The sequence below is a fragment of the Ceratotherium simum genome, chromosome 10 (genome assembly GCF_057802395.1).
Source record: "Ceratotherium simum simum isolate JZ-2026a chromosome 10, ASM5780239v1, whole genome shotgun sequence".
Taxonomy (NCBI): domain Eukaryota; kingdom Metazoa; phylum Chordata; class Mammalia; order Perissodactyla; family Rhinocerotidae; genus Ceratotherium; species Ceratotherium simum.
Genome location: NC_141909.1, coordinates 59,517,625 through 59,539,914, shown reverse-complemented (window position 1 = coordinate 59,539,914; position 22,290 = coordinate 59,517,625). Strand labels below are relative to the sequence as shown.

The following is a 22,290-nucleotide window of genomic DNA, read 5'->3' as shown; positions in this document are numbered from 1 at the left end:
GAAGACCTCGGCCCATTTCACGAAGAACTGACACAAGAGGTGGGCCATTATGTAATTCCCTCGAATGTTTAAAATCCGTCGAGCAGAAGCCTCCCATACCTGCTTGAAGACGCGAAGTCGCTGGAAAACCTGACCGCAGGTGCGTCTCCACGTTGTGGGCTTGGCTCTCGCTCCAGGGTGGGACCCGAGAAAGCCCTCGCTGGCCCAGCAGATGGCGCCCGCGCGCAATGCACCTCTAGGCGCGCAGGGGGCGCTCCGGCCGGGCCTCTCTTCCCCCGCCTCGCGGCCCTTCCTTCCGCCTCCCCAGCCCGCCTGTCGTCGCCAGCGCGCAGCTGCGCAGGCGCCGGCTGCTGGTCCGAGCGAAGAATGGCGGCGTCTTCGAGCGGCGAGAAGGAGAAGGAGCGGCCGGCAGGCGGCTCGGGAGCGGCGGGCGGTAACAGCACGCGAGAGCGGCTGCTGTCTGCGCTGGAGGATCTGGAGGTCTTGTCGAGGTAATGCCGTCGGCCTGAGGGCCTGGCTGGGGCTGGGCCGGGCGGACTGACTCCGGACCGCCGGCCCTGCGTTGCCTCTGGTTGCCGGGGCTCGGCGGGGACGGCCGCGCTCGGGGGACTGTGGCGCTCACTCCAAAGACGGGGCACGAGTGTCTGCAACCCTCTGGGACTCCGAGATGGCATGTTCCCCTTAGAGGACATTTTAATAATGACAGTGACTCTGGAACCCCAAGATTGTCAGAACCGCAGCGGACCTTAGAGGGAGAGCCCCGTGTGAGTCTTTTCGTCCACGACACTCAGCAAACATTTAAGGAACACCCCCGGCTTCCGAGCGCTGGGAGACGGTAGTGAGGGGTAGATGGCGACGTGGAGGAGCCAGTGTCAGGGGAAGAGACTGACGTGTAAACAGTGACTGTGGCGCGGAGACTGTTTTTATCAAGACGTGCACTGCGGGCTCCTGGAGCCCCGGGACTAAGCGCCTGTCCCGGTTGTAGTCAGGGCAGGCTTCCTGGAGGAAGGACCATATGGAAAGAACGAGTTCACCAGACTCACTAGGCTGCAGGTGGCTGGAACAGCATGGGCAAAGGCTTGGACATGAGCACGCACGACTTGGTGGTGGAATTGCAAGTTTGGGATGGCTGGAGTGCAACGTGTGTGATAGAGGTAGGAGATGAAGTTGGATGTCATTCTCCTTATTCTGTCATCTTTCATGGTAGTCTGTGGAGTTGGAGCCTTTCCTTAACTCCCTCACCTTCAGTTGGATGTTAAAATTGTTTTGGTTCTTTCTCCTAAAACGTTGCTCAGATTTGGCCTCCCGTTCCCATCTGCATGGTCATGACTACTTCTTAATGCAGCCTCTCAACAGTTTTACTTGCCTTAATCCTTCTGCACTTTATCCTTCTATATTGCCAAGGGCAGAGCTAGGCATCTCTTGTCACTTTTCTGCTTTAAAATATTTGGTAGATTCTCATTACTCAATGAAATGAAGTCCAAACTTTAGCTTAGTGTACAATGAGGCCATTCTCCCTCTTGTCTTAATCCATCCTATTATCCTCATTTGCTGCCACACCCCTCCAGCCTCCTGTACCCTTCACTCCAGCCTGGGTGAATGCTCCCCATTCTAGAGCTAGCCATATTTCCTCGTCTTCAATGCCATTTCACTCCACCTCCAACTTGATGAATCATTCATCCTTCAGTATCCGGCTCAAATGTCACCTATTCTGTACCACATTTTTTGACAGCTTTAGAATAAATCTTATATATGGTATTACCTGACCTTCTGATAAATTTTATCTTGGCTGTGAATTTAGTCCTTGCTATAGCAAGCATTGCTTAACCAGATTACTAGGTTACCACAATATTAAATGACATAATTAAATCCTAAAACACACAGACACCAGAACTTAAATAGTTTATGTGTTTAATCCACTGTTTGGATGGTATTAGACTCAAATACTGCCTGACGACAAATAGGGCACGTGGAATTTTCAGCCAGCCAGCAGTCAGTGCAGTGAACAAGAAACTCACAGGCAAGCTGTCTTAATGTGTTGCCGCTGTGTAAATGTTTACGCAGATTAATGGAGGTGCTATTTCATTTCCTTCTTTGTCTTTGTTGGCTTTGTAGTTTGTGGTGGACAACTTGTCAGTATCCTCTTTAGTTAATCCTATCTAGTGAATACCAGCATGATTTCTTAGTAAAAAGACGCTAGCAAGACAAGAGTTTTCGTGGTATGAATTTTGCAGTTAAATTATTCACATCTCTGCTTTGTTGACACAACTGTCTTCGGGACAGCTAATTGAAGCTTTGTTTAGTTCAGGTTGAGTTGTTATTCTTTGTTAGCTATTAAACACCACATTAACCTCTTGTAAATAGTTCACTGCTATTCTAAATAGGACCAACTTTCATTTGAAAAACTCAGTGCATTCAACCTAACCAGTAAAATGTTCCTTATTATTTGTTCATTTGGACCAACCATATGGTGTGGATGCTGGTGATTAATTTTTCTGTAAATATGTGGACTTTGTGAAGAAGTCCACTACTTCCTTTGGGAAGTAGTGTCTGCTGCCTTTTGTTCTAAGTAGGTCTTAGTCTTAAAATTCCAAATCTTTGCCTTAGTATATTCAATGAATTATTATTTCTCACTTGTCTACTCTGGAGCCCAGTAAATTCTATTCTTTTCTGAGGTCTACTTGCTGTAACATAATTTGTTTGTCTGTTTTGCTGAGTAACCCTTGTATATATTTCATATTCAAGTTCAGGAATTGTTTTTCTGAGCCTACCCATCCAGGGTAACAGTCTTGCAGAATTTCTTCTGACATTGGACAACCCAGTGGTCCATCTTGAGATCTTGCCGCTGGATCGTTTGGCTACTGGTTGTGTCTGAGGTGTGTTTTCCTGATGCTGTTGGTACCTGTAGGAGTCCATATACTTGCTATTGATGTACTCTTCACTTGAGATAGCATAATTAAGTAATCTATGAGTTACGTTAAATTTGAAACTAAGTTGAAATTCTCTTGTACCTAGATTGACCCTGTTTATCCTTGTCCATATTTGATTCTTTCCTTGATTACCGAGTATAGCATTTTCTGTTTGATGAAATGTATTTACCCATAAAGTAATGGTGAATCATTTAAATTTTCCTCAAGAGCCTCAAGATTTCTGAAACTGCTTCAGCTTTCCAGCTGTACACGATCAGTTGAGGTGCTGAGTTCTCTTTTGCTTCCTCTGAAAGAAACTGTAGTTCTTCTGTTACCCTTTCTCCAAGAATGCCAAAACGACTTTGATTTCTCATTATTTGTAGTCCTCCTCACTAAATCTATTGATTCTTTCCTTCCTATATGCGTCCTTCTTGAGGCACTCTGCAGCCTGCGGTAACAACCATGGTCTTAGAAGTTCGTTTTTCTTTTCTCTGGTTTTCTCATGACTTATCTGCCACGTCATTTTAATTGTTCATCTCTGAAGAAAGACTGGGTGACAGTTTGAAAGTGAAAATTTATCTGTTTTACCATCCTGGAGGTGGTTGGTGGTGATAGTGGAAGAGATGTCACTTTCTGGTTTGTCACTTAAGACTCACTGAAACGTCACAAAATGAGGCTGCTCCAGTGATAGGCTTTCAGAAAAGTCCCATTATGTGCTCAGACATAGCTGCATGTACTGATTCCATGATCTGTGAAGTTTGTCCCTATCCTGTGAATGAAATTTTTCTCTTGTTTGCATTTGGTATGAAAAATGAAAAGAAAAACTCCTCACTCGTGTAACCCCTTGACTTTAGAAAATAGTGGGTTTGAAATTTGGGATATATTTTTTTACTGTTACCTGATTATATAGCCTTTCAGTATATTTATTACTTTGTAAAGTGTGATAGAATGAGGTAGTCTTTGGAGAAATTTTAAAAATAGAAACATATAGATAGATTGTAGTCTAAAAGTTTTTCTTAACCTGTTGGTAACTCAGAACTCATTGTCCTACAGAAACCATGTTGATAGGAGTCTGGAGGTTTCCATGCCAGCCTATTAATTCTGTTTACCTATAATTTACCTGAAGTGTAGTGCCACTAATAATATAGGATTAACCCCTATGTAAATTGTATTTCTATGGGGAAATGTGGATGGATTCTAATTTGGTATGCCAGGAATCCAGCTTCTTCCTCTGTAGTGTGACAGAGCTCTATCTCCCACACCTGTAACCAGAGAGTGGGCACAGGGGTTCTCTCAGAGTTTTCACTTTGTCCTAGACTGTTACAGGACAGCACTGAGTCTTACAGACTTCTCCCTCCCCGTACTCCAGTGCCTAAGGCAAGCCCTTGTAAGGTTTCCTGTGCCTTTAGGCCAGGAAATCCTGTGCCAGATTTTCAAGAAAGGCAGAAAAAGTCTCATTCCACATCTGCCATAGCCCCAAACCCCTTGCTACCATCCCTTCCCCCCAGAAACCAGCTTTTATTTACACCAGAGGTTCTCAACTGTCTATATCTCATCTGTGGGTACAGAAAGAGGTTAATGTAACATGCTGTTTTCAGAAAATGTCCAATCCATCAGCAAGTTGTGTCAGCTCTACCTCTAAAATACATCCTAAATCTGTCCATGTTTCTCCCATTTCTGTTACTAAATCCTAGTGGCTAGGAGCTAGTCAAAGCCAGCATCATCTTTTGCCTGGAACACTACAGAAATCACCTAACTTGATTCTCATTTTAGCCCTCTCACAATCTGCTCTCCGGATCACTCAGCAGTTATTTAAGAACATAAACCAGGTCATGTCATTTCCCTGCTTAAAATGATCCAATGGCTTGTCATTGCACTCAGAATGAAACAGTGATCTTTTATCATGACCTACAAGGCCCTACGCCACCATCTGTCCCCCACCCCACCCCCTTCCTCCCTCCCCTTGTCCTCACTTTGTGTCTGGCTCCCCAGTCCCTGCTGCTCTCTGGTCACACTTCCTCACACCCATCTTTGGGCCCCTGAACTAGCTGTGTCTTTTACTGAGTGTTCCTCCCTCCCAGATCCCATGACTGGCTTCTCTCGTTTAATTCATGTCTTACCTCAAAGATATTCCCTTAGAGAAGCCTTCCCTGACCGCCCAGTGTGAGTAGCCAGACCACCGCACCGACACTCTCTAATATAACACTCTGCTTTATTTATTTGGAACAACAAAAGACCCCAAATAAGTAAAGGAATCCTGAGAAAAAAGAACAAAGCTGGAGGTATCACACTCCCTGATTTCAAAATATACTACAAAGCTATAGTAACCAAAACAGCATGGTACTGGCACAAAAACAGACACACAGATCAATGGAATAGAATCGAAAGCCCAGAAATAAACCCACACATCTATGGACAGCTAATCTTTGACAAAGGAGCCAAGAACATACAATGGAGAAAAGAAAGTCTCTTCAACAAATGGTGTTGGGAAAATTGGACAGCCACATGCAAAAAAATGAAAGTAGACCCTTACCTTACACCATACACAAAAATTAATTCCAAATGGATTAAAGACTTGAATGTAAGACCTGAAACTATGAAACTTCCAGAAGAAAACATAGGCAGTATGCTCTTCGACATCAATCTTAGCAACGTATTTTCAAGCACCTTGTCTGACCGGGCAAGAGAAACAATAGAAAAAATAAACAAATGGGACTACATCAAACTAAGAAGCTTCTGCACAGCAAAGGAAACCATCAACAAAACGAAAAGACAACCTAACAATTGGGAGAAGATATTTGCAAACCATACATCTGATAAGGGCTTAATCTCCAAAATATACAAAGAACTGATGCATCTCAACAACAAAAAAACTAACAACCCAATCAAAAAATGGGCAAAAGACCTGAACAGACATTTCTCCAAAGAAGATATACAGATGGCCAACAGGCACATGAAAAGATGTTCAAAATCATTAACTATCAGGGAAATGCAAATCAAAACTACAATGAGGTATCACCTCACGCCCATCAGAATGGCTATAATTAACAAGACAGGAAACAACATGTGTTGGAGAGGATGTGGAGAGAAGGGAACTCTCATACACTGCTGGTGGGAGTGCAAACTGGTGCAGCCACTATGGAAAACGGTATGGAGATTCCTCAAAAAATCAAGGATAGAACTACTATATGATCCAGCTATTCCACTGCTGGGTATTTATCCAAAGAACTTGAAAACACCAATGCATAAAGATACATGCACCCCTGTGTTCATTGCAGTGTTATTCACAATAGCCAAGACTTGGAAGCAACCTAAGTGCCCATCAAGGGACGAATGGATAAAGAAGCTGTGGTATATATACACAATGGAATACTACTCAGCCATAAGAAACGATGAAATCCAGGCATTTGTGACAACATGGATGGACATTGAGGGTATTATGCAAAGTGAAATAAGTCAGATGGAGAAGGTCAAATACCGTATGATTTCCTTCATTAAGTAGTAGATAATAACAACAATAAACAAACACATAAAGACAGAGATTGGATTGGTGGTTACCAGAGGGGAAGGGGGGAGGGAGGAGGGTGAAAGGGATAATTCGGCACATGTGTGTGGTGATGGGTTGTAATTAGTATTTGGGTGGTGAACATGATGTAATCTATGCAGAAATAGAAGTATAATGATGTACACCTGAAATTTATACAATGTTGTAAACCAATGTTACTGCAATAAACAAAAAATTAAAAAAAAACACTCTGCTTTATTTTCTTTTTATCCCTTATCACTCTGGTTTTATTTATGTATTTTCTTCATTATTCTTGTCTCCCGTATTAGAATTTAAGTGCCATTGTTCACTTTTATAGCCCAAGCATCTAGAAAGTGCCTGGCACATAATAGGCACTCAAGAAATATTTGATGAATGAGTGAATGAAGACTTTCCATTCCTATATCCACTTTTTTCATTAATTAGCTAATTAATTCATACATAATGGTGTGGGGAAGTAGTAGTGAGGAAGGTTGGGTCCATTTGGCACCATCCAGAAAAATACTATGAAGCTAGCAGGAAGGAAGGTGGAAAAATGAAGGTAAAAATAGCCTGGCAGCCAGTGAGAAGGTACAACCACTGGGGCTGACTAGTAGTATCAGGGAGCTAATTGTGAAGCTGACCCTTCCTGCATAATTTCTGAAAAGTCTCATCTATCAACAAGTTTGAAACTAATATATATCTATTACCTGATATACATTTTTTCCTGATATTTATACCAATTTTCATATAGGAAAGTTGGCATATCTAGTAAATGAGCATTCTAGAAAGAAAGAATTTTATGTGTAAGAATCCCTCTTAGCTGATACCTGTTTGGTTAATTTAAAAATTCAATTAAAGTAGAAAATCCTTCAAAAATGATTCATCCATTCCTTAATTGTTTTATTTTACTTTAAGACATATAAACTTATATTTTCACTAATCTTTTCATATAAGACGGGGGTCAGGAACCCTTTTCCGTAAAGGGCCAGTTGGTAAATATTTTTAGTTTTTGCGGGCCCTGAGTTCTCTGCTGCAGCTACTCAGCTCTGCCAGTGTGGTGGGAAAGCAGCTGTAGGCAGTATGTAAATGAAGGGATGAGGCTGTTTTCCAAGAAAACCTTATTTACAGAAACCACAAATGTGCTTTATTTGGCCTGCAGACCCCAAACGTAGGAGTTTTTCTTGCATAAACTACCCATAATGCATTATCTACAATTTGGTTTCTTTAAAGTGAAATGAGAACTTAGACGCTCATCAAGCAGTGAGGGCAGACTCTTGCTGAGTTTTTATGACTTTCCCTTGGTTTTTTTACAGTTGCCCTTTGTAAACCTCTATTGAGTCTTTCCAAGCATTCAGCTTGGTTTTATAGAAACAACTCTTTCTATGCACAATCATATTTTATTGGTATTTATGTAAAGATATTAATTTCTATAATTGTAAAATTGTAAACTTGCATAAATGGGTCTGGTAACAAGCACAGCTGAGGCTTGGAGAGAGTGCAGTGCAGCTGGTGAGAGCTGAAGTCCACGGTCATAGTGGGCTGTGGGGCGGGTGCTGTGAGTCCTCAGTGTGCTGTAGGTACCCTGAATCTAGCCAGCCAGTCAGGTAGAGGTCAGTTAAGAAAGCCCCAATTGTATTTGCTTTGCAAAGTTTTTTATTTTTTGTTTTTCTTTTTTAGGGAACTTATAGAAATGCTGGCAATTTCAAGAAACCAAAAGTTGTTACAGGCTGGAGAGGAAAACCAGGTAACTGATTTCTTTCTGAATTAAAAACAAAAAGCCCCCATCATCTCTGCAGTTTTTCTATATATATTTACTTTGTGTAAGAACAGGAAGATCGGATCCTATTAAATTATTAATTGCAACTTTTAAATTGATATTTTCTTTGCATCATTTACATAAGATAACAATACAATATTTTTATTTTAGCAGTATTTTATTATTTTCTCTTATAGTTCTAGTTACACATTTATTAATTTTTATCTTTTGAATTAACCAACAAAGCCTTGTTAAATGGAGATTAGAACAATATTTGGAATCAAAAAAGTTAATGCTGTCATAAACCAGCCCTTTACTGTAGGCTTGGTTCCCCTAATGCAGCTTAAAAATGAGTGGAAATAAAAGGGCATACAACTTTAATAGAGGTTGTTTTGTGGGTTTGAGTTTACAAGTTGTTTTTATTTTCTTTATACCTTTCTGTGCTTTTTAATTTTTCTACAGGGAACAGGTTTTTATTTTCTGAAAATTTTTTAAAGAGGTTGAGAGAGTAAATTTTATGTTGTTTTTTTTTTTACCACAATTAAAAAAATTTTTTTAAAGAGCAAACAGATGGGAAGGATGAACCTTTTTAAAGGTGTGAGACAGAAGAGGAGACAGTCTTAATAGACCTCTTTTCCCTACCTCTGCCCCATCATTAGCTAAGTTTTAGGTAATGATGTGTTTTGAGGGCAGAGAAATTTGATGGACTCTCAATAGAGAAGTGACAGGGAACTTGTTTTCTTCAGGGATTAATCCCCTCAGGAGGAGAGAGGAAATCAGATAAGGCTACAAGTTGAAAATCAGGTTGCTAATTTTAGGGATATTAGGGTTGTTTTTGTTTATTTATTTTTTTTTTAGAAAAAGAGAGCCTACAGAGAAATGTGTTAATAGAAGAATCCCAATCTCAGATATTTTATTAATAAATAGCTGTGAGATTAAATAGGAATTTATTACAAAAAGTGAAATGCAAGTTTTGACATTATTTCCTAGGCACTTATTAAACTCTTGCTGTGAGCCAGGCACACAGGTTATTCAGTAGGTCATAACTAAGACCTGTATAATCAGCACTAACCTTTCTTATACTTTCTAAGGACTAGCAATTCTGTCCTTAAAAATAACAGTATCTTATCACACCAGGTTGTTGTGAGGATTTATGGTAACACATGTTAAGTACACACAGGAAGAGCCCTATAAAGGCTAGTTATCATCGTCACCACCCCACTACAGAATTAAACCTTGTACTTTGTGTGAATTTCTGTATAGTTTTCATTGAAACTGTTAAATATTCGTGGGATGTGCCCATTTGAAAATTTTCTAGCCACCATTTTATTCGAATATTCATATTTTCATATACGTAGAACTTGAGAGTTAGAAAGGACCGTTATGGTCTTCAGTGTAACCTCTTGTGAGATTGGGCTCCAGGGTGCATAAGGGAGCTAAAGGTTACTGGGTGGGTGGGCCTAGAACCGAGACTTCACTCAACAATAAAATCTGAAAAGAATCTCTAGTACTCTCTGGTCCTACACAAAATAGGTCAAACTGTGTAAACTTCTTAAAAGTTGTCATGGAACTAACATGTACTATGCACTTTGGCTAATAACTTTTTAAATATAGCTTTTATAGAAATGGAAAAGTAGCTTTCTCCTCCTGTGACTTGAGAAGAATGGGAATTATAGGTCCATTAAATAGAATACACTTTTATAGAAAAAGCTTTCTATTATTTAAAATAAATACTCTTAGTTCATGGACAGAGGATGCAGCTCAGTCTTTTGTCTATTAGATCAGGAGAAGTCCTGTAAAAAAGAGGAACTTCATATCAACAAGAGGCATGTGTATGCTTTTTACTTGTGAACCAATTTTTATTAATAGTTTTAAAATTGATTCGAATTTTGACACCATTTTCTTTCTGAAATATTATTCCCTACTTAGCACAGTATAGTTAGGTAAGATTACATCCTAATTCTGTGTGGGATGGGGACGATAGCTAGCCTTTGTTGAGCTCTTCCTGTGTGTACCTAACATGCATCATATCATAAACCCTCACAACAGCCTTATGTGATAAGGTGCTGTTATATCCCTAGTAAATGAAGGACTATAGATTTGAACCCAGACTTTCTATTTTATGCTTTTTAACCTTCATAGTTTTTGCCACATCTGCATACCACGTATTTATTTACTATTTTTTGAGATTGCTCTTTTTTAAACCATCTTCATCCTAAAGCAATACTATGCATGAAATCACAGGTTTAATGTGAGTTATATTTTTTCTAAAACATATTAGCACAAATGTGTAAAAGGTTTTTTTAAGCATTGTATAAATATTTATCATAAAAGATAGTATTTCTTAGATCAGTTCAATTCTGAGACAGGCATAATGAAGTATTTACTATAATTGTATTTTGTCAAGTTTCCTTACATTATAGTTTTATTTTATTCATTTATTTGCTATCATAGTTGGTTATATACAATTTTGTGGCTTTTAAAAAAAAATTGTGCATTTTGTTATAGTAAAATGTCTTTGCATCCTATTTAGTGCTTTGGGTTTTGTTTGTTTTTTTTTTTTTTCCTGGTTTAATTGAGATATAATTGACATATAACATTGTAGTAGTTTAAGATGTGCAACATAATGATTTGATATATGTATACATTGTGAAATGATTACCACAATGAGTTTAGTTAACATCCATCAGCTCACATAGTTACAAATACTTTTTTTTCTTCTTGTGATAAGAACTTTTAAGGGCCGGCCTGGTGGTTTAGCGGTTTAAGTGCGTGTGCTCCGCTACTGGCGGCCCGGGGTTCGGATCCCGGGCGCGCACCGACGCACTGCTTCTCCGGCCATGCTGAGGCTGCGTCCCACATACAGTAACTAGAAGGCTGTGCAACTATGACATATAACTATCTACTGGGGCTTTGGGGGAAAAAAAAAAGGAGGAGGATTGGCAATAGATGTTAGCTCAGAGCCGGTCTGCCTCAGCAAAAAGAGGAGGATTAGCACGGATGTTAGCTCAGGGCTGATATCCCTCAAAAAAAAAAAAAAAAAAAAAACTTAGTCTTAAAAAAAAAAAGAACTTTTAAGAAAACGGCAAGGGATGTGGCACCTTTTCATGTACCTTTCGGCAATTTGTGTGTCTTTGGAAAATGTCTATTCAGTTCCTGTGTACATTTTTTAAGGACTTTTTTCAAGTTGCCAGGATTTACTCTCTTAGCATCTTTCAAATATGCGATACAGCATGGTTAACTGTAGTTACCATGCTGTACATTATATCCTCAGAACTTATTTATCTTATAACTAGAAGTTCGTGCCTTTTGACCACTTTCACCCATTTTGCCCACCCCACTCTACCCCCGCCCACACACACTCCCTGCCTCTGGCAACCACCCATCTGATCTCTTTTTCTGAGTTTGGCTTTTTTAGATTTCACATATAAGTGAGATCATATGGTATTTGTCTTTCTCTGACTGACTTATTTCACTTAGCATAATTCCCTCAGGGTTCATCCACCTTGTTGCAAATGGCGAGATTTCCTTCTTTTTTATGACTGAATAATATTCCATTATATTTATGTATATTTATATATAATATATATGTACATATATATAATATATATGTAAAACATATTTTCTTTATTCATCTATCGATGGACACTTAGGTTGCTTCCATGTCTTGGGTATTGTAGATAATGCTGCAATGAACATGGGGGTGCAGATGTTTTGTCAAGATAGTGGTTTCCTTTCCTTCGGATAAATACCCAGAAGTGGAATTGCTGGATCATATGGTAGTTCTATTTTTAATTTCTTAAGTAACCTCCATATTATTTTCCAGAGGTGGTTGCGCCACTGTATATTCCCAACAGCAATGCACAGGGTTCCTTTTTCTCCATATCCTCGCCAACATTATCTCTTTGTCTTTTATTTTGTGTGTGTGAGGAAGATTAGCCTTGATCTAACATCCACTGCCAATCCTCCTCTTTTTGCTGAGGAAGACTGGCCCTGGGCTAACATCCATGCCCATCTTCCTCTACTTTATGTGGGATGCTGCCAGAGCATGGCTTGATAAGTGGTGCATAAGTCTACACCCAGGATCCAAACCCGCGAACCCCAGGCTACTGAAGCGAAGTGCGCGAACTTAACTGCTACGCCACCAGGCTGGCCTCTGTTATCTCCTGTCTTTTTGATGATAGCCATTCTAACAGGTGTGAGGTGATATCCACTTGTGGTTTTGATTTGCATTTCCCCGATGACTAGTGATGTTGAGCATCTTTTCATGTAGCTTTGACCATTTATATATCTTTGGAAAAATGTCTATTTATTTCCTCTGCTCATTTTTAAGTTGGATTTTTTGTAAAAGTTTTTTTAAGTTCTTGGTGCCAACTAAAATTACCTCAAATACCAAATTTTGGGGGAACCTCTATTACATTATATTTTTAGGGATAAACTTGAAAATTTTATCTTCCCTGGGAAATGAATGATCCTGCTCATTTTGGCATATTGCTAGTTCTGAAAGACTTGTTTTGTTTTTTATGAAAGAATAGCATATAATTAGAAAAAGAAGAAAATCTTGATATTAATATGTTATTCAAAATAATCATAGGTAGGCTATTTTTATTCTTAGCAGTGATTAGAAATAATACTTTAAAGGTGTTAAAAATTTTATAGCTTAGCCAATTCACATGTGGATTCTTTGTTTCATTGGAATGTAGCTTTTCAGTATGCTGTTATTATCTGCTTTAATCAACTATTATCTGACAGGTCCTGGAGCTGTTAATTCACAGAGATGGGGAATTTCAAGAACTAATGAAATTGGCACTTAATCAGGGAAAAATCCATCATGAAATGCAAGTTTTAGAAAAAGAAGTAGAGAAGAGAGACAGCGATATTCAGCAACTACAAAAACAGCTAAAGGAAGCAGAACAAATACTGGTAAGTTAACAGGCTGGTTCTTAAGGTAAAAAGAATATTGTTTAATCTATTTCTGAAAATTAAATCTATTATCAGTACAGGTCTTCCTCCACTTACGATGAGGTTACCTCCCGATAAACCCATCATAAGTCAGAAAAAAAACAATGGAGTTACATCCTAATAAACCCATCATAAGTTGAAAATATTGTAAATCAAAAATGCATTTAATACACCTAAGCTACCAAACATCATAGTTAGCCTAGCCTACCTTAAACGTGCTCAGAACACCTACATTAGCCTACAGTTGGGCAAAATCAACACAAAGCCTATTCTATAATAAAGTGTTGAATGTGTCATGTAATTTATTGAATACTGTACTGAAAATAAAAAACAGGATGGTTGGATGGGTACAGAATGATTGTAAGTGTATCAGTTGTTTATCCTTGTGATCACGGGGCTGGCTGGGAGCTGTGGCTCACTGCCACTGCCCAGCAGCATGAAAGAGTATCATACCACATATTGCTAGCCTGGGGAAAGATCAAAATTCAAAATTCGAAATTCAGTTTCTACTGAATGTATATCGCTTTCACACCATCATAAAGTCAGAAAATCGTTAAATCGAACCATCGTAAGTTGGGGACTGTCTGTATTTTGAAGTGGCAGAAAACTTGACTTTCCAAGTCTAAAAGTGACAACTTGTCAGTTTGGTTAAATGAAAGGCTATTGTCATTCCCTTTTTGACTTACAGTTTTCAAATAGTCTGCATTACTTTTGAACCATATTTTTATTATTTAAAGATTTCACAGGGTTGAATTAATAGAAATGGGAAGTTTTACTTTTATCCTGTCCTGATATGTTTTCAGTTATTAATAGTCTAAATCCTTACTTCAATTTAAAAAATATTTTTTAAATCAGTGCAGATATGTACCAGTTTTATAAACTGATTAAAATTTACATTAATTTATTTAGCATTCCACCCTAAACTAGATGGGATTGTAATATATGTCAAGGACTCTAGTTTTTCCTTTCTTGTTCTTGGCTGCTATTTCAAAGAGCCAATTTATTTGCTATTATTTGCCCAGTTATTTCACTACATACTAACTAATGTGTAATTGTTATATGGTGGCATTGCAGACACAGCTGAGTTTGATTGTCATATGGACCAGACATTGCTGGCATCCTTATCCCTGATGAGTCTCTTCAGAAATGTGTCCAAATGGGCTCCAATAACTAGAAGCCTGAGTGTTTCAGGGTAAATTAACCACTCCTACTGAAGAAATGACCCCAAGTAAATACTTTTTAAAAAATTTATAATAAAATCTGTTTTCTACCAGGAAAGTAATACTTGCTTAGCAAAAGATATTCGGAAAATAAAGAAAAGTAGAAAGAAGAGGAAAAAATTGCCTTTAGTCCCACCGCTGAAAGATTGTCACTATTTACAGTTTGGTGTATTTCCTTTCAGGCTTAGATGTATTCGTTTTTTACTTTGTTGTAATTAGCAGGATACTAACTGACTTTCTATTACTATTTATTAAACCTTAAGCATTTTTCATATAATTATATCATCTTTGTTTAGTTTTCCAACTTTCTGTTATAAATAATGTTTTGATGAATATCCTTGCACAAAAGCTGTTTTTCCTTCTGCATTTTGGATTATGTTCTTTAGATTAGATTTCCAAAAATGTAATCATTGAGTTAAAAATGGTGAACACAGGACCATAAAAAGACTGAAATTTATGATTTAGATAATAGCAACTAACATTTATTGAGCACTTGTGCACCAGGCCCTGTGTTCTGTACTTTATGTGTATTATCTCAGTCTTCTTAACAATTATATGAGGTCAGTACCATTATTCCATTTTACAGATGAGGAAGCAAAGATTTTAAATGAATGACTACCTTGTCCAAGGAGGGTAAAAAGTAGATAGACAGAATTTAAACCTAGATCTCTCTGGCTCCATACTGGTAACCACTGTGTTATAGTTTAGGATGTGTATACTAGGTTAACTTCATTTTACCCTTTAGTGTACCTTTGTGGGGGTTGGGGGGAGGGTGTTCTCATTATAGCAGTCGCTGAGCATGGAGGTAATGGTAATGTGTAAATGAATAAGACTGTCAATCCCAGAATGTATCTTATAAACTAGAAAAAGATTTTTGGTATTTCATCTTTGAACTAGATACAAAAATAGGATGCTTTGGGGGTGGTGTGTTGTGGTCTGGATCTCTTCTGCATGTTTATGATAGAAGACATAAAGAAAAAGTATTAGTAAACAATCCAGTTTATACTTTGTTTCTAACTAATTTGTGAATGGAGACTGATTCATGAATATAATATTTCTTTCTTTTATTAACTATAACTGATGTAAATGATACCCAAGTGGTGTTTCAGAACATTACAGATAAATTGTGGGGCTTTCCAAATTTTGCGTATTGCTCCTGTGGGATAAATGATTTTGTGAATTAAGCCAAAAACTGCTTGATATAGTTAAGAATAAACCATGTTTCTTTTTTTTAATGTTGTTTAAATTAGGCAACGGCTGTTTACCAAGCAAAAGAAAAGCTCAAATCAATAGAAAAAGCAAGAAAAGGTTAGTACTGTGGGAATACTGAATGAATGACTTTCTGAAAAATTCAAGTTTTGGTTTCAAGAAAATGATGCGAGTATTGTTGGTAAGCATTTGCTGATGTTGAAAAGGTTCCATTAAATTTTCATTGTGAAGTGTCTGCTGTGTTCTAGCACTGTGCTCGGTATTGTTAGGGAGGTATCATATCCTTATGCAGGTTATAAGAAGCAATGATATAGGCAAGTTATGGCTCTGTACTGGAATGTGCAATAAAGACAGTGAGTTTATAAAATTGTTGGGAGAAGGGAAGAGAATTATAGGCTGGAAGCCAGTGGGATTTGAGTTGGATCTTGAAAGATAGGACAGAGAATGAAAGAGAACGTCCATGGGACAGCTGGAGAGGGACTAGGACGTGAAGTCAACTAGACGTGGCTTGGGGATGTGTGCACCGTTAGTGGTGCAGGAGCCCAGCACGCCTTCTTGTCCCGTCCTGCTTCTCTCTTCAGAAGGCGTCCATTTTGGATCTTTTAGTTTGCATACTAAAACTCAGAATTATAACAGAAACTTTGGTTACTTGCTTTTAATGATTTGTAGATACGGTTTACATTTAGTCATCTCTGACTTGTCTAATTTTCCTCTTCTTTTCCTGTTTCAGATAACTACTGTTAGTGTTTGTTTGCTGGGTGTCCTTCCAGACATTTTTTAGATCTGTAATACATATATAACAAGAACAATACAAATACGTATATGTATATATATTCTAAAACAAAAACCAGGTCATGCTATACATATTATTTAGCAGCTTACTTTTTTTCACCCAATGAGTATATTGTGGACCTCTTTCTACTTAGGGCTACATATAGCCTTAGGGTCACATTAAGTGAACGGTTGAATGATATAGTGTGAACTGCTCCTCTGATTCAGTAGCTTGGATGTCACTGGGAGAAGAAACACTGTTCTATTTTATTTGTGTTCACTGTTGCATTCAGTAAGAGTATTTAATGGTAGTTAATAGTTGAGATTATTGAGCATTATCATGCTAGTGTCCCAGATTTGATGCTTTAATTATGTAAGCTGATTTTTCTGAATGTCTTGTTCTTTAGTTTGGAAATATATATGATTTAAGTTTAACAGTATACATATTATTGGGTATATTAGGGAAGGCAGGTAACTCAGATTATTTTCCTATAGGAATTATAGGAAATTAATTCAATAAATTATCCTATAATTTAAAATTAAGTATCATGTCTGCCTTTATAAACTTAAATGTTTACTAGACTAAAATGTTACACTCTCTCTTGACTCTCAGGTGCTATCTCCTCTGAAGAAATAATTAAGTATGCTCACAGGATTAGTGCAAGTAATGCTGTGTGTGCCCCACTGACCTGGGTTCCAGGTAAAAATACTTCTCTTTGTACTAGATATATGTGGTTTTGAAAATTCTCAGGTGACTGTATACAAAAATAGGAAAAAAGATTAAAATATAGAATGTATTTATCCTTAGAAACATCGGCTATGTATTTCACATCTTTAATGTCTTATGATTAATAATATAGGCCATGGGTTTTATCAGTTTGGTTTTCTACAAAGCTGTTGCCACTAAGGACTGTGTTTCTTTCCTTTTTAAAAAATAATAAATAATTTTTAAAGTACAAGATAATATGTGATGATTCTAAAGCTATAGATTTATATGCCTATAAACCCAGCTGCCAGAAGCCAACTTTTAGCACCATTAGGATTTCCACAAGGGTTCCAGCCTGGGAAACAGACAGTCCCAACTGTTAGGTGATGAAGCACTGAGCACCCAACAGGAAACACACAAGGCTGGAAAGAACTGGAGTAGTTAGAAACAGCAAAGAGAGTAACAAGCTGCAACATATATTGATAGTGGATAAAACATTTATAAGACAGACCTGAGGTAAAGCAGCAGTCTTTTGGGAGGAGTGGGGGATAGTTATCTCAGGGTAACAGTTTTGGGAGTACGTAACCTGGTGTTGGTAAGAAATGTTACCAAAAAGTTGGTTCAAATCTGGCCAAGTTTTCATCAACCCAAAAGTAAATAGTATGCTTTCATGATTGGAAATGAACATTATTGGCTCCTAATACTCTACTGAAAAGTTATAGGAATTAGTCTTTAACTGACAAGATCAAAGAGGTTGCTTAGAAAAAGGTTTTAATTTAGACAATCCTTCCAATAAGCATTCTAGTCTTTTCTGTCTTTTTTTTTTTGTGAGGAAGATCAGCCCTGTGCTAACATCTGCCAATCCTCCTCCTTCTTATGCTGAGGAAGACTGGCCCTGGGCGAATATCCGTACCCATCTTCCTCCACTTTGTATGGGACACCACCACAGCATGGCCTGCCAAGCGGTGTGTAAGTGCGCACCCTGGATCCGAACTGGCGAACCGGGGCCGCCGCAGCGGAGCACGCACACTTAACCGCTTGTGCCACCGGGCTGGCCCCTAGTCTTTTCTGTCTTTTAAAAAAAGTGTGCCATGATCTCTTCTCCCTCAGAGTATGTATCATTGTTATTTTCTTACTAGAAAATGTAGGTAAGTTAGAAGAATCAAGATCATTAGAATTTTCTTAATTTGTCATTTGGAATGTTTGCTAAAATGACAAGACTTCTCTCATTTTTTTTCATATAGAGAATAGTATATTATTGTGAAGATTCAGAGAAGAAATAAAAATGCCTGTGTTTTTAAATTTATTATGCTTTGAATAATAATTGATAAGATGACCTTCATATTCTCAAATTGAAAATGTAGCTTGAGTTTTTCAGAGTGAACCAAGGAAAATCAATACTTCAGAGAAGATATTAAGGTTCATTTTGTATATGATTGAATTAAAAGCAGTCTCTGTTTTTTAGGGGACCCACGGAGACCATACCCAACTGATTTAGAGATGAGAAGTGGATTATTGGGTCAAATGAACAATCCTTCCACTAACGGTGTGAACGGTCATTTACCAGGAGATGCTCTTGCAGCAGGGAGATTGCCAGGTAACGTTCATAAGAAGAATCCTCTCCAACAGACCAAGGTGTCACAGACATGATGGTGGAATATCTGGCTGTTGAACGATTTTGAGGGTCCAGACCCAAGTAATTTTGATAGCCAGGTTCTCTGCCACTTTATCCTGCTCTCTACTTACTCTAGTTTAAAGACTGTTAGATGGAGGTTATGAAATTAGAATAAACTGACTTTTCTCTTTCTCATTTGTTAACATGCCACTTTCAGGCATTAGGCCTCTCTTTTATTATTAAGCTCCAAACATAACTTTTTTAAAATTGTGAAACATACTGTATAAACAATAAGAAATACATATGTTCAGTTTTTAAAAATACAAAGTGCACACTCCTGGAAAACCCCCAGGTTACCAAAATATATAACAGAGCTCTTTATGGACTTTTTAATAACTAAATAAAATAGCCTTTTTGTGAAACTCAGTTTATTTTGAGCTTCAGCCTTCCTCAAGTTTTACATGTAGGTTTGCGCTATTCTTACATTTATTTTGTGTTCCCTATCTTTTATCTTTTGTAGGTGACTTGTTTTAATTTGGTAGAACATTTAAACAGTAAAAAAGGCATAAAAAAGGAAAAACATTACCCTTTTTTGAGCAATCTCTTTTAATATTTTACTTATTTTTTTCGCTATATTTTTTTACATTGTTAAAAACATGCTCTAGAGAATGCTTTTTTTTGCTTAACATTTTATTGTAAGGATGTCCCTGTGTTATTAAAAATGCTTTGTAAGTGTCATTTTTGTAACTGTCTAAAGTACAAACTGGGAACTCACTGTGTGTTGGTTTCCCTGGATGTCTCCTCATTTTTCTCATTGTGCTTGTGCCCTGTCATATGCCAGTCACGGTCCAGTCAGGAGGCAGAAACCACACCAGCAATGTGAACAAGGAAAATTTAAAGAATTATTGACTAGTAACAAGACACTACTAAAGAGAACTATTTTTTTAAAAATACAGTAGTAACAGATATGCGGAGCAGCTACTGCATCTGTAACCAAGGCGGAGTACCCAAGGAAGGGACTGCCTGAGACGGGGATCCTCCCCTCCCCTTTCCCAAGGCTCATGTTCATATCATGCCGCCCTCGGTGGAGAGGACGTAGCTGTGGCCCACTGGGTGGCAGGCAGAAGAGTTAGATGAGGTGTCACAGGCCAGAGCTGGCAAGCAGGAAATTATCCACTAGGGTTCCAGGGAGATTTGCTGGGAGGCCACCTTTGGGGTAATGGTGCAACTTACTGGGAAACCACCCTCTGGGCTGCCCTTGAAATTTGCTAGGGGGTGAGCACTGCTTGATATCCTAACACCAACCAGGCGCCACAGGAGTACCAAGGAAGACACTGGATCCAGGAAGAGAAGCGTGTTCCTCCTATAGAGTCCCTCCAGTGCCCTCTGCTGACAAAGCTTAACAGTATGGCTGCCGACAAAGAGAATGTTTTCAGGGTCCAGGGAGAAGAAGAGTGCAGTTTAAACTTGTAATACTTAGTGTAGTATATATTAGCTATTTATAATATACATAGAGTAATATATATGACCTAATATATGCATATAATATAGAGAGAGGAAACATTTGATTTGTAATTATGTATGTCTTGCAAAAGAAAATATTATGTCAACTGACTAATATGAATAGTTACTTACAGGAAAGTATGCTTTTTAAAAAACAAAACACAGGTTTTAGTTACTAAAACATCATGCTTTTCCTTGATGAATTTGATCTTCTTTAATTTAGCCAGATGTGTATTTTGATTTCTAGCCTTAAAACAATGTTTACTTCAGATTATTTGCATGAAGGGAAGAGTAATTAAGAAGTAAATTAATTACTAGTAGAAATGTTCTTATATGTGCTTCTTTCTTTTCTCCAGATGTGCTTGCTCCACAGTATCCCTGGCAGTCCAATGATATGTCAATGAATATGTTACCACCAAATCACAGCAATGACTTTTTGTTGGAACCTCCAGGGCATAATAAAGAAAATGAAGATGATGTAGAGGTTATGTCAACAGACTCCTCCAGCAGTAGTAGTGACTCTGATTAAAAAAACATGAAAGATAAAAAGCATACAGAATTGAGTAGTGTAGAATTCTGTTTCTTAAACAATAGCAAACCTGTGAAAATAGCCAGGTAATATTGGCTATAGTGGAATTGTGCAGCCCATTAAAAATCACAGTGGACTTTTCTTTTTAAAGCCAAAAATCATGGTTTCAGTTCTAGACCACTAGGTGAATATTTAGAGAATAATCAAAATTTACTGTTGGAAAAAAAAGATTATTCAGTTCAGTGCCATCTTACCCTGTTCTCTTCCAGGTCTGTTGGACTTGTACATAGTTCTGGAAATAAGATTGGAGGGAAATGACCCATGTACATATCACTAATAGGCCTCCTGGAATTATTTAGAAAAGCATTAAAAAAAGGCAGCAGATCACTGAATGTACATCATATCTCAAAATAACAAAAACCCTCATTTGAAAGTGAAGGCTGTTAGCTTCTGTCATAGGAACAGAAGAAATGGTCTCAATTTGTACTATTTGTAATTATTGTAATTTTTGTAAATAAAGTCACTTTTGTTTGTACTCTCCATGCCTTTTTTTTTTTTAATTTAAATATACCTTCAGTGTAGGTAGGAAATTATTTCTGTAAATCCAGTTGCATTTTACACGTACTTAAGTAGAATTCTGGAGTATGAATGAACATGGTGTAATGCATACATCTGGACTAGTAATCACAAATGAAGTAGGTTTTTTTAATTGAAAAAACTTAGCATAATAATGTATGATCGTAAAAATAGCAAATTGTATGAAAGGTTTTAGAATGGAAAACACCATCTCTTGCCTTCACCTTCCCTCTTATTGTAGTTCCCAGAAGGAATCACTTTTAACTCCTGGTGGTTAACCTCTGTGTTTAAATAACATGCTTATACAGCTACATTAGACAATGCTGTACCTTTTACATTTTTTTTTTCTGATTGCAAAAGTAATACCACATCCACTGTGGAACATTTAGCAAATATAGTAAAGCACAAAGGAGAAAGTAAAATTATTAGCATTCTACCCAGAGATCATATCAGTTAGCATTTTGGTGTAGATTTATCTTTTTTAAAAATCCACATATAGCGGCTGGCCCAGTGGCACAGCAGTTAAGTTTGCGTGCTCTGCTTCGGCAGCCTGGGGTTCGCAGGTTTGGATCCGGGCGCAGACCGACGCACCGCTTGTCAGGCCATGCTGTGGCGGCGTCCCATATAAAGTAGAGGAAGATGGGCACAGATGTTAGCCCAGGGCCAATCTTCCTCAGCAAAAAGAGGAGGATTGGAACGGATGTTAGCTCACAGCTAATCACACACACACCAAAAAGCTCCACATATATACGTTAAAAAAAAAAAAAATGTATTTCCTGAGATACTGCTGTATTTTTTAATTGTTAGTAATCTATATCCCTCCAGTGAACTGAGACTTCAATTTTTCCAACTTTTTGATTATTTAAATGAGACATGATCCCTGTAGAAAAACATTTGTCTTCCAACTTTTGCAATTTCCCAGGAACAAAATTATGTTTAAATTGGTATCTTGAATAATACATGGCACGAAATGTTTATCCTAGTTTGGAATTCTAGAAGTATAAATAT

The 22,290-nt window shown here is 37.9% G+C and overlaps 1 protein-coding gene across 1 annotated transcript; it reads left to right on the top strand.

The window, feature by feature from the left end:
* Positions 1-345: 345 nt before the first annotated feature.
* Positions 346-21,241, top strand: MED4 (mediator complex subunit 4). The gene is made up of 7 exons (XM_004433655.3): positions 346-491; positions 8,113-8,179; positions 12,944-13,114; positions 15,624-15,681; positions 16,967-17,053; positions 18,525-18,656; positions 20,534-21,241. Exons 1-7 carry the CDS (start codon positions 367-369, stop codon positions 20,704-20,706), a joined length of 813 nt encoding a protein of 270 aa, XP_004433712.1. The 5' UTR covers positions 346-366; the 3' UTR covers positions 20,707-21,241.
* The last annotated feature ends 1,049 nt before the right edge of the window (positions 21,242-22,290 follow it).

What these genes read in the sequence shown, in the direction of transcription:
- MED4 (XM_004433655.3), top strand. Translation starts at nt 367, where the DNA reads ATGGCGGCGTCTTCGAGCGGCGAGAAGGAGAAGGAGCGGCCGGCAGGC. An exon ending in AGGCTGGAGAGGAAAACCAG is followed by an intron (nt 8,180 to 12,943) that starts GTAACTGATTTC and finishes ATTATCTGACAG; the next exon opens with GTCCTGGAGCTGTTAATTCA. An exon ending in AGGAAGCAGAACAAATACTG is followed by an intron (nt 13,115 to 15,623) that starts GTAAGTTAACAG and finishes TGTTTAAATTAG; the next exon opens with GCAACGGCTGTTTACCAAGC.